The sequence below is a fragment of the Gadus morhua genome, chromosome 5 (genome assembly GCF_902167405.1).
Source record: "Gadus morhua chromosome 5, gadMor3.0, whole genome shotgun sequence".
Classification (NCBI taxonomy): Eukaryota; Metazoa; Chordata; class Actinopteri; order Gadiformes; family Gadidae; genus Gadus; species Gadus morhua.
Genome location: NC_044052.1, coordinates 18,141,882 through 18,154,157, shown reverse-complemented (window position 1 = coordinate 18,154,157; position 12,276 = coordinate 18,141,882). Strand labels below are relative to the sequence as shown.

General features: G+C 51.3%; 1 protein-coding gene across 4 annotated transcripts in view; it reads right to left on the bottom strand.

Annotated features, from left to right (window-relative positions):
• Positions 1-12,276, bottom strand: part of zfyve26 (zinc finger, FYVE domain containing 26) — a 49,945-nt gene that overhangs the window by 18,042 nt on the left and 19,627 nt on the right. Inside the window, exons 22-34 of one of the 4 annotated variants that reach the window (XM_030356814.1) lie at positions 11,634-11,836; positions 10,946-11,050; positions 8,980-9,102; positions 7,784-7,954; positions 6,143-6,392; positions 4,880-4,972; positions 4,175-4,395; positions 3,724-3,860; positions 3,017-3,045; positions 2,724-2,857; positions 1,945-2,165; positions 1,220-1,367; positions 870-1,079 (exon numbers count right to left, since the gene is read on the bottom strand). In XM_030356814.1, coding sequence (XP_030212674.1) covers positions 870-1,079; positions 1,220-1,367; positions 1,945-2,165; positions 2,724-2,857; positions 3,017-3,045; positions 3,724-3,860; positions 4,175-4,395; positions 4,880-4,972; positions 6,143-6,392; positions 7,784-7,954; positions 8,980-9,102; positions 10,946-11,050; positions 11,634-11,836 — 2,045 coding nt within the window. The remainder of the gene's footprint in view (positions 1-869; positions 1,080-1,219; positions 1,368-1,944; positions 2,166-2,723; positions 2,858-3,016; positions 3,046-3,723; positions 3,861-4,174; positions 4,396-4,879; positions 4,973-6,142; positions 6,393-7,783; positions 7,955-8,979; positions 9,103-10,945; positions 11,051-11,633; positions 11,837-12,276) is intronic. The other 3 variants (XM_030356815.1, XM_030356816.1, XM_030356817.1) reach the window with 3 other exon arrangements.

Genomic DNA, 12,276 nt, shown 5'->3' with positions numbered 1-12,276 from the left:
TCTAGAGGGAATCAGCACCACGCCGAAGAGGATAACGACCGACGATATGGATGTCAAAGGGGCGACACTTTTCAGAGCACTATTCTAAGCATGGTGGCCGTTCAAAGAAATTGAATTCTGTGGGATTATAGAATAAACAATGAAGGCGTCAGCCATCGAAAGACGGACCGAACACCGGTCGGTTTCAGCCCAGTAACCTGAACCCTGACAACGGGGATGTGCCGGAGGACACAAACACATTAAAGCCAAACCTAGAGACAAACCCAAGGTTAAGAGTCTGCAGGAATGAATTTCAGCCACAGGCCACCGCTAGTGACGTCTTCACTCATACATGAAGTTACACGCAGAGTAAAGTGTTGAAACAAAGCTGACTTATCACGCACACCCCATGCTTCCAGGTGGCGGGGTGCTACCTCAGGTCACCACGTCAGGGCACAGCTCGAACCCGGAGCCGGCAGGACCCATGTGCCTGCTAACTCTGCTTGCTAACTCTGCGCGCTTAAGGCGGCTCAGGTATGGTCCCACGTCGACGCAACGCAAGGGCCACGCACACGCTTCGACGCGGTCGCAAACCTGTTTTGGCTCAGTGTCAGGTTTTAGTGAGCCGACCAATCGCAGCCCTTTTGGGTACGTCACCTCGACGCAAAGTTAACATTTTTGGGGGGTGCACGTCGGGCCCCTCCGATGGACGCAAGGAGGGTCCGCAAACATGTAATGGGTCCGTTAACCCCCTTGCGTGGCGTCGACGTGGAACCATAATTAGACCTCGACTTGGCGAGTGAACATTTGTCCTTACAGTGCGGGGGGGGGGGGGGGCGTGGCCTTTGCATGGAGGGGCGTGGCCAAATCGTGGAGGGGCGGGGTCTTACCATGGAGGGGCGGGGCCTCAGCGTGGTCTCCAGCTGCTGGACGATCTCCTGCAGCAGTGGGGGCCCCGGGCTCAGCTGGTTCCGGTCCAGAGGCGGCTTCAGGACCCGGGAGAAGCGCTCGCGGGCGGCCGACAGCCGGCCCGCCTTCAGGAAGGCCATGCCCCAGGCGTGCCACACCCCGCTGGGGTCCAGACCGCTCTTGGTGGACACCTGGTGGTGGAGGAGGGACATGGGTTCAGAGCGGAGCTGCCGGTGGTGGTGGTGGTGGGGTGGGGGGGGGGCGGAGGAGGGACTTGGGTTCAGGCTGGAGAACCCGGCGATGGTGGCGACGACAAGAGTCCGGGACCCACCTCCACGGCCAGCTGGTAGTGCTCGGCCTCCAGGAGCTGGTTCCTGAGGCGGGTGACGGCGGGGGTCTCCAGGAGGTCCTCCAGGGAGGGGATGGGCCGGTAGTTGGCCCTCACCAGGATCTTCAGCACGTCCACCTTACTGATGAAGCTGAGGAGGAGAGCGACAGAGAGGGGCTCACGGTGAAATGAGGACTCCACTTTCCAATATTGTCTAAAATTAGGTAACATTTAAAGTCCGATCCGATGCCATCACAAGCCTAGCTCATTTACTACACAGGCAGAGAACATCACAAACACGATCGCTGTTACGCTTCGTTCATTAGCGGTCGGATGTGGAAAGACGGAACGTGTGCCTGCCAGAAAAACATGGCAGCATTGACACTTTAATACAAGAATACAAATGTATTGTTCTTATAAATGTATTATAAATGTACGATCTAGTTCTGAAAGAATATTTGGTCGACAGTATGTGAACCAACTATACATTGCTGTCATCGTAAGAGAACCCTTCTCTAAGAACAAGTGCTATTAGATGCAAAAATGCTTGATAGTGTATCGGTAAATAAACACTCAAGTTCAGGAATGGGAAAGGAAAAAAATGGTAAAAGAACATCTCAACACCACTTTACCAACAAATAAAAAATATATCACGAATAATAAAACATACATTATGCATTATATATACTTATGCTGAAAAGAACCACATTTCCCAGCATGCCCCTCACCTGTCACACAGGGGCAGGTCGTGGCTGCGGCCGTCCTTGACGAACATGAGCTTGGCGCTGAAGAGCAGCCGCTTCATGACGTCCGTCAGCAGGCCCGCGTCCACCTCTGCGTGGTTCAGCTTCCGGGACAGGGCGCGGCAGTGGCCAATCAGCTGCTGGCCGCACTCTGATTGGTCGCTGTGCAGGGACAGGATGGCCACACAGAGGTGGGCGCTGGGGGCCTGGGAGAGGGAGGAGAGGGAGGAGGGGGAGGAGAGGGAGGAGAGGGAGGAGCAGGAGGTGTGGAGAGGTTAGGGCTAGATAAAGATGAAGGCACAGCAGCGCGGCGTTCTACCCCTTTCATAGATGATGACCGACGGGGGGGTTAAAGGTGACATATTATACCACCAGACATATTATACCACGAGGTACAATATGGATAATATGACATCTAATATAATAGTATAATAAATGATTAACCGTTAGAAGCCGTTTTGGGAATTTTCCTATTGTACACATTGGCTGCTTGTTTTTGTACCTTGAGGTCTCTTTCTGTTTTTATCGATTTATGTGTATTTCGGTACGTTTTAAGTGTATTTGTGGTCTTTGACCTCCACCCTTCATGAGCTCCTCACAGGAAGCAGTATTCTCCTCACAGAAAGCGGAAATTTCCTCACAGGAAGCATTGAGTTCCTCACAGGAAGCCGTCAGCTCCTTACAGGAAGCAGTCAGCTCCTCACAGGAAGCTGTCACCGAGCAGTTATACAGTCATTCAGTTGAGATTGAAAGAGGAGGCGGACCTGTTCGAAGTAGAACTCGCTCCTCAGCAGCTGGTTCTCCGAGGGCCTGGAGCTGAGCCGGACCTGCCGTTGGACCACCTCCGGGAGGGTGAGCAAGCAGTCCTCCCCCGAGCCTGAGCCTGGGGACCCCACTGCTGGGGGGAGACCCACAGGGTAGACCATTAAGACGCAACATGGACCAGACCACGACATTAATGCACAATACTCACATACTCACAGATACACACATACATAATGATTTGCGTCCAATTAAAACCACTACTTTAAAACACAGAATAAAAGGCTCGAGTTACCTTCAGCTTCTTCCAGTTCATCATCAGAACTATAAAAATAAAACACAAGAAGACAAAATATCAAAACACGAAATCATGCCCATCGACATTTACCAGTAACGGAACAGCGCCATCTCTGGTGGGGAGCCTCCTCACAGCCGACCTCTGTGATTGGCTGAACTAGGGCAGTGTTCTGTCCCTGAGCCCCTGAACAGAGTGTACAGTAGGTGACAGCGCGTGTCCCCGTTTATGTCAGCAGCTGTCCCCAGGTCTGCTCCAGGGTCAGGTTACCGCATTGTGAGTCAACGGATAGCATCGCAGAGGGACCAGCCAGTATGCACGCACACACACACACACACACACACCAACACACTCAATGACATGCACACCCATAAACATATAAAGGTACACTGATGTGCAGTCACACGGAAACTCAAATGCCACACAAACAGACACACACGCCATACATTTCCAGATGAACTCTTCAACCTTCCTCCTGTTATTTCATTTTACATTTTATTTCGTGGTAAAAATTACATTTAATTCCCAGCATCGTAAAAAGTAAATTTTACAGGATTTTTACAGCTTCACAGTTTTATACATATACTAATTAATTATAACACACACACACAAACACTCACACACACACACACACACAAACACACAAAAGTAGTTTGTGACGGGGCGTGTGTCGATAAAGTTGTGTTTGAAGGTGGCTGGGTTCTTACTCGCAGTGGAAGAAGGCGTAGCACTGGTCGCAGACGCGCGCCCCCTCCTCCCCGCTGCCCTCGATCGCCATCTTGTGCTCCGAGCACGCCTGGCACACCAGGCGGCCACAGCGCCGGCAGTGGTGCCGCCGGTTGAACTGCACAAAATGGAGGGTAGGACTCATTCAACATTTAGGCCCAATCCCATTTCTACCCCTTACCCCTCCCCCTTGTTTTGAAGGGGTAAGGGGAAGGGGTAAGGGGTAGAAATGGGATTGGGCCCCGCCTCTTCTCGAGCGCTTGTTCTAACAGATTTTTTTACTCCTTTGAATTTCCTTCGTTAACGCTACGATGTATTCTGAGGAGACTTGTGTCGAACACCGTCATACTAAACACATTCCATAAAAACGTTTGACGATTTATCTTTGGTCTGCGAACAGGAAGTGACATCACGGGGCTTCCCCCCCCTCACCATGGTGAAGCGCTCCCGGCTGCAGACCATGCAGCTGTCCTGCTGGGTGTCCGGGACCCAGTCCCTGCGGGCGGGGGGGTGCGGCGGGGGCTGGAACTGCCCCTCGGCCCGCCGGCTGCGCCCCGCCGACACCCGGTCCTTGTCGCGCTCCGCGCTGCTGACGGAGGAGGTGTGCGTGGGGGTGCTTCCTGCGAAGGGGTGGAGGGGGACACAGCAGAAGCCTGGGGCGGTAAGTATTCACCCAGAACGGGGGCTCCGGTGAATCGGGGTGCACGTCGATAACAAGGAGGGGCGTCTCGCTCACGGTGGGACCTACGGGGAGGGCTGCAGACATCCGGGAATCCAACCTGGAACCTTTGAGTGTGTATGGGGTAGGCCTATAGGGGGACCCGGGAATAGGAGGATCTGGGTTTAGTGGGACATGGGTTTAAGGGGACCTGGGTAGAGGGGACAGGGGTTTGAGGGGGGGAACTGAGTATAGGGGGACATGGGTTTTTAGGGACCTGGGTATATGGGGACCTGGTATAGGGGGACCTGGGTTTAGGGGGACCTGGGTTTGGGGGGACCTGGGTATAGGGGGCCTTGGTTAAGGGGGACCTGGATTTTGGGGGGACCTTGGTTTAGGGGGACCTTTGTTTAGGGGGACCTTTGTTTAGGGGGACCTTGGTTTAAGGGGACCTGGGTTTGAGGAGACCTGGGTCTTACCGGTGGAGTCGGCAGGGGAGTCAGGCCTGCAGGAGTAGGAGGAGTCCTGGGCTGGACACTGGAGCAGTCCATCCTGCAGGCTCAGCACAGAGTCTACAGATGAACCAGATATACACCAGGACTTAATATAACATCACTTACAGGGGCCAAACACTATCCTATTATACAGTTATATATATTATATTAACCCCTAGAGCAAACACTTCCAAACAACGCGTGAACGAGCACGCGCACACACAGACGCCCACATGCAGACACAAGCGAACACACACACAGACACACAATATATAATAAAACCAACTAACTATAAACTATGATTATATAAATGCTAAACATCTGAAAGTTAATGTTTCTTGCAAACCTTGTACTATATTATACAAAAAATTAGGATTGTATTCTATTCTATAACAGGGGTACTTGAGTTTAGACAACACTGATGAATGGGACTCGACCACATGCCCTTCCTTCCTGCTTGTTGCATCATCTCTGCTGGTGAACCTTTTGTTCAACCTCTCATAATGCGTGTGGAAGAATCAGGGTTGGTGAGTGCAGATAGACTGTGACTCCGTGTGTTTACACAGGGTGTACCCTGTGTGCACGTGTGATGTTTTTACGTTACGTACGTGTGTGTGTGTGTAGGTACGTGCACACTGTGTTGACCTTGCTGACTGTATGTGCGTGCGCTGACGGTATGTGCGCTGACTGTATGTGCGCTGACGGTATGTGCGCTGACGGTATGTGCGCTGACGGTATGTGCGCTGACGGTATGTGCGCTGGCTGCGTGCGGTTGTGCGTGGGGTTGTGCGTGCGGTTGGGCGTGCGGTTGGGCGTGCGGTTGTGTGTGCCTGCGATTGTGCGTGCAATGACTGTGCGTGCGGTTGTGCATACGGTTGTGTGAGCACTGTATGTGCGCTGACTGTACGTGTGTGCGCTGACTGTATGTGTGTGCAATGACTGTATGTGTGCGCCGACTGTACGTGTGTGCGCTGACTGTACGTGTGTGCGCTGACTGTGCGTGTGTGCGCTGACTGTGCGTGTGTGCGCTGACTGTGCGTGTGTGCGCTGACTGTGCGTGTGTGCGCTGACTGTATGTGTGTGCGCTGACTGTATGTGTGTGCGCTGACTGTGCGTGTGTGCGCTGACTGTATGTGTGTGCGCTGACTGTATGTGTGTGCGCTGACTGTATGTGTGTGCGCTGACTGTATGCGTGTGCGCTGACTGTATGTGTGTGCGCTGACTGTATGTGTGTGCGGGGGCCCTGACCGGAGCGGGCCCTCTCGCGGGGAGCGTAGGGGAAGTCCAGGGCCTTGCGGGCGTAGCCGGCCAGCAGCGCGTCCACGTCCTGCAGGCGGACCCCGGCGTCGGGCCCCGGGAGGAGGGCCCTCAGCGTGGCCACCGCCACGCCCGCCCACTCCACCTTCAGGTTCATCAGCAGCTGCTCCAGGATCAGCAGCGGCTCCGACAGCAGCGGGAAGTAGTCCTGTCTGGCCTCGGCCGGCAGCGCCAGCAGAACCTGCACACACACACACACACACACACACACACACACACACACACACACACACACACACACACACACACACACACACACACACACACACACACACACACACACACACACACACACACACACACACACAGGAGGGTGGATACACACACACACACACACACACACACACACACACAGGAGGGTGCATACACACACACACACAGGAGGGTGCATACACACACACACACACAGGAGGGTGCATACACACACACACACACACACACACACACAGGAGGGTGCATACACACACACACACACACACACACACACACACAGGAGGGTGCATACACACACACACACACACACAGGAGGGTGGATACACACACACACACACACAGGAGGGTGCATACACACAGACACACACACACACACACACAGGAGGGTGGATACACACACACACACACACACACACACACACACACACACACACACACAGGAGGGTGCATACACACACACACACACACACAGGAGGGTGGATACACACACACACACACACACACACACACAGGAGGGTGGATACACACACACACAGGGGTGCACACAAACACATTCATAAACACAGACACACACACACGGGTGCACACAAACACATTCATAAACACAGACACACACACACACGAGGGCACACACATTCATAAACACAGACACACACACGAGGGCACACACACACAGACACACACACACACAGGTTGATTCATTGACAGCCGACGCGTTGATCCACAGTGGGTGGAGGGGCTACAGAGACAGCCACGTGATATCCTTGCTCCATCCACTAGTTCCACCCGACATTACCTGACCGCCGACGGACAGCGCCCCCCAGAGGGAGGAATGTGCAGAACACGAGTGGGGGGGCGGAGCTCAGGGAACTGTGTTTGTGTGTGGGTCTCTTTGTGTGCGTGTGCGTGTGTGTGTGTGTGTGTGTGTCTCTCTCTTTGTAAGCGTTTGTCTCTTTGTAAGCGTGTGTCTCTTTGTGTCTTTCTCTGTGAATGCGTCTCTCTTTGTGCGCGTGTATATGAGTGTCTGCATGGTTTATTTATTATGGGACGTTGCCGTGACAACACAGGGCGATGACGCTCCTGTCATGCCATGTTTCACTGTGGTGATTAAATAGGCCACAAGACAGATGACACGGGGGGGGGGGGGGTAAAGAAAGAAAGAAAGAAAGAAAGAACGAGAGAGAGAGAGAGAGAGAGAGAGAGAGAGAGAGAGAGAGAGAGAGAGAGAGAGAGAGAGAGAGAGAGAGAGAGAGAGAGAGAGAGAGAGAGAGAGAGAGAGAGAGAGAGAGAGAGAGAGAGAGAGAGAGAGAGAGAGAGAGAGAGAGAGAGAGAGAGAGAGAGAGAGAGAGAGGGGTTCACCTTGGAGCCCAGGTGTAGGGCCTGGATGTGCCGCCGCCTGGAGGGGGTCACCTGACTCTGGAAGTGGAGGGTCAGGTGGTCGGCCAGGAAGTGACACGCTGCAAACCCCGGCCGGCGGTCCAGGGCGCACTCACACACCTCCAGGCCCACGTCTTGCACGCCCTCCAGCAGCTACACACACACACACACACACACACACACACACACACACACACACACACACACACACACACACACACACACACACACACACACACACACACACACACAGAGACACAGACACACACAGAGACACGGACACACACACACACACACACAGAGACACAGACACACACACACACACACACACACACACACACAGACACACACACACACACACAGAGACACACACACACAGACACAAACAAGAGACACACAGGGAGACACACACACACACACACACACACACACACACACACACACAGAAAGACACACAGAGAGACAGACACACACAGATACAGACACACAAACACACACACACACACACAATGAATGTGGTTATAGACTAAACTACTTAATAACACAGCGCCATTCGTTGAGAACAATTCAAAGCTTATCCCAGTGCCTGAAGGCCAAACTCCACAGACCCACAGACAGACCACCCCTCCAGCCCCACTGGAGCGAGGCATGTGAGCTGTTATCCACCGGGCCATCACCCCATGACCAATCACTGTGCGGGCATCAACAGGAAGCCAGGCTGGGACTGCCCCACCGGGCCGTATCCCAGAGCCTGGCCTCACCAGTCAAAACAATCAGGACGGGTTACGAAACACTTCCTCATGACCTTATTTGGAAGGTGTTGCCATTCTCTGCGTTTATTGGACAGAATGGAAGGGAGGGAGGAATGGGACACGTGCGAACACACACACACACAAATGTCTGTTAATGGGCAACAAGCCTGTACCAGACAAAAGCGTGCGTGCCTGTGTGTGTGAGTGCATCTGTGTGTTTGAGTGCATGCATGCGTGTGTGTGAGCATGTGTGTGTATCTGTGTGTTTGAGTATATGTGTGTGCGTTTGAGTGCATGCTGGTGTGTGACTGTGTGAGCGTGAGTGTGTATGAGCGTGCGTGCGTGCGTGCGTGCGTGTGTCTGTGTGTGTGCGTGCGTGTGTCCGTGTGCGTGCGTGTGTGCGTGCGTGTGTGAGCGTCTCCCCACCAGGTGGGCCTCCTCAGTCAGCCCGCTGTCCAGCAGGTGCAGCAGGTGTTCCGTCTGCAGCTGGAGCCGCAGGGGGTCCGACACGGGGAACAGCTGGAGCCACGCCCCGCACAGCTCGAACTCCTGCACCCCAATCACACCCACACACACGTTGACTCCACCGGGCAACAGCAGGTTAGGGCTGGGCGCTTCATGGCATGCTGACCGCGTTTCAGCGTCAAACGATCACAAAACTATTATATTCTAATTTTCTTTTTTTTTTAATGAATGTTTTATGGAAAATGCAGAACAGCTGTATACATATCTGTACATTATTTTAGATTTGAACGTTTTCTTTTTGACCATTTTGTGTTTCTTAGAACTTAGAGCATTTCTAAGTTGTCACTCAAAGTGTTTTTTTTTTGGAGGGACATGCTGAATAAACGCATCATGTTTTCAAACTCAAAAATTATCGTTTGAATAATCGTGATTTCAATATTGACCAAAATACTTGTGATTATGATTTTTTCCATAATGGTGCAGCCTTACATCAGGTCACATGTAAAGAGGTACCCTGGGCCGGAAGGCCTCCTTACAGGTTAGAACATGTGGTGGACCCACACCCTACAGGTGAACTGAGGTGACATCATGTGTCTGGTAGAGGTGATGCCGCCGTCAAAACAGCTCAGAGGTTCGGAAGCTCTCACGTGTCCTTAAGTAAACCTTCCCTTCTTAGGAAATAAGAGTGTTCAGGAAACGCCCCTCATCACCCAAGTGGGTGCTACATATTGGTGGTGGTTAGTGAGGTCCCCCCTTCACTTTAGGCGTCTTTGAGTGTTATTAATTAATATTATTCTTCATGTTTAACCTCTGTTTTCCTTTTATTCCTAGTCTGTTTTGCATTGTTTTGAATGATGACTATATGCTCTGTAAGGTGACCTTGGGTGTCTTGAAAGGCGCCTCTAAATTAAATGTATTATTATTATTATTATTATTATTAGTTTGTACTTTCTAGGCTAGGACATAAAACCGGAAAAACTGATCGTTGGTGAGACTCTACTTCATAACAACAACAAGTATGAATGCCTGCAGGGACCTGTTTACGCTTCTTTGCTGAATCTGATGAATCAGTTAGTAGAACTGCTTGCGATGGTTGAACATGAGCCAGAATTTATCAGGTGATGTTTATAATTGTAAGCTATAATGTATCTTAATACAAATGTTAGAACGGGTGTTAAGTTTGCCTTTTAGAGCTTGCTGCAAGTTCACTTTAGCCTATCAATGAAATGGGCAACCATTGCTGTGATGTGATCTCAGAGGACTCGAGTTGCTTACTTCCACACGAAGAGAGCGAAAACTCTGACCCAACAGAGTGTTCAAATCACTTTCCTCCGTTTTAAGGTCCGAACCTCCGAAACTCACGGAAACTGAGCTTTGTGAAGGTGGCATGACTCTACAGGTGAACTGAAGGTGACATTGTGTGGTAGAGCTAACCCTACAGGTGAACTGAAGGTGACATCGTGTGGTAGAGCTGACCCTACAGGTGAACTGAAGGTGAGATCGTGTGGTAGAGCTGACCCTACAGCTGAACTGAAGGTGACATCGTCAACCTACAGGTGAACTGAAGGTGACATCGTGTGGTAGAGCTGACCCTACAGCTGAACTTAAGGTGACATCGTCAACCTACAGGTGAACTGAAGGTGACATCGTGTGGTAGAGCTGACCCTACAGGTGAACTGAAGGTGACATCGTCAACCTACAGGTGAACTGAAGGTGAGATCGTGTGGTAGAGCTGACCCTACAGGTGAACTGAAGGTGACATCGTCAACCTACAGGTGAACTGAAGGTGACATCGTGTGGTAGAGCTGACCCTACAGGTGAACTGAAGGTGAGATCGTGTGGTAGAGCTGACCCTACAGGTGAACTGAAGGTGACATCGTCAACCTACAGGTGAACTGAAGGTGACATTGTGTGGTAGGACTCCTACCTTGTGCTGCAGCATGATGGTGAACAGTTTCTCAGAATCTTTCCTAGACTGGTTCCTGAGGTCCTGCCAGGTGGCCCATGGCAGCGCTGGCTTCAGGTCCAACATCTGCCAATAGGAGCATGTTGTGTCAGATATGATTTATTAATAACCGGGAGCTGAATATTGTGAGGCTGATGGGAGGATTCGTTTTGGCAGCGGTCTAAGACACTAACCCCTATCTTAACAAGTGATCTCCTGTTTCATGCCAACTGGGTTCAAAAGAATCCTTCATGAGATTGCAAAGAGTATTTTAGAACCGACATTGCATGCAGAAGACTTTGTGTGCATAATTCCTCAAAAATAATACAAATCGATATTACTCATGGTTCACTTTGATCTATGTGTTTGCGTGTGCATAGCACTGATAATGTTAATGAATAAATAAAATATGAAAGTTCATCATCATCATATCAATTCAGAGTACGTAGTTTGAGCCCGTTTAATTTCCTTTCGTAGCAAATGGGGCAAATCAAAGATCCTGTCAACTGGGATAAAATTGACAAAACACAAAATAAACGAGACATTATTGAAATTCATACAAATGTGTGAATGTATAGCATTTTTATATTAAATATTAATATTCTATATAAATATTGATGAAAAAGGTTTTTGGGTGAAAAGTGAATTATTGATTGAAACCCAAACGTACCCATCGGTAGATGTCCAGCTCCGTCCTCCGGCCCTCCAGGTCGGCCCTCAGGGGGGGCCCCGTGTCGGGGTCGTTGAGGCAGAACTCCAGCAGCTCCAGACAGGCACCCAGCGGCCACCTCTCCAGGGCCTGCAGGGCAACCCGAGCCCTCAGCCCGGGGTCCTTCACCCTGAACAGATGTCTGATGCCGTCTTCCTCTCCATCTGAATACGTGACCGAGCACACGCACACACACATACAGACACAGAGGCACACACACATACAGACACAGACGCACACACACATACAGACACAGACGCACATGCACATGCACACGCAGAAACACACACAGACACAAGCACACGCAGAGACACACACGCAGAGACACACACAGGCACATGGAGACACACACGCACAGACACACCCACAGTGACAGACACACACACGCACACACAGACACACATTGACACTCACAGAATCATGCACACGCAGACACACACACACGCACATGCACAGACGCACGTAGACACGCACACACAGACATTCAATGGTCAAACGCAATCAACACGCAGGCATTTGTTGTGGTCCAGAGCCCTAAATAAACATATGTCGAAATGGCTGATGGAATACAGGTCATCACGAAATGACTCGCATACTTTATTCT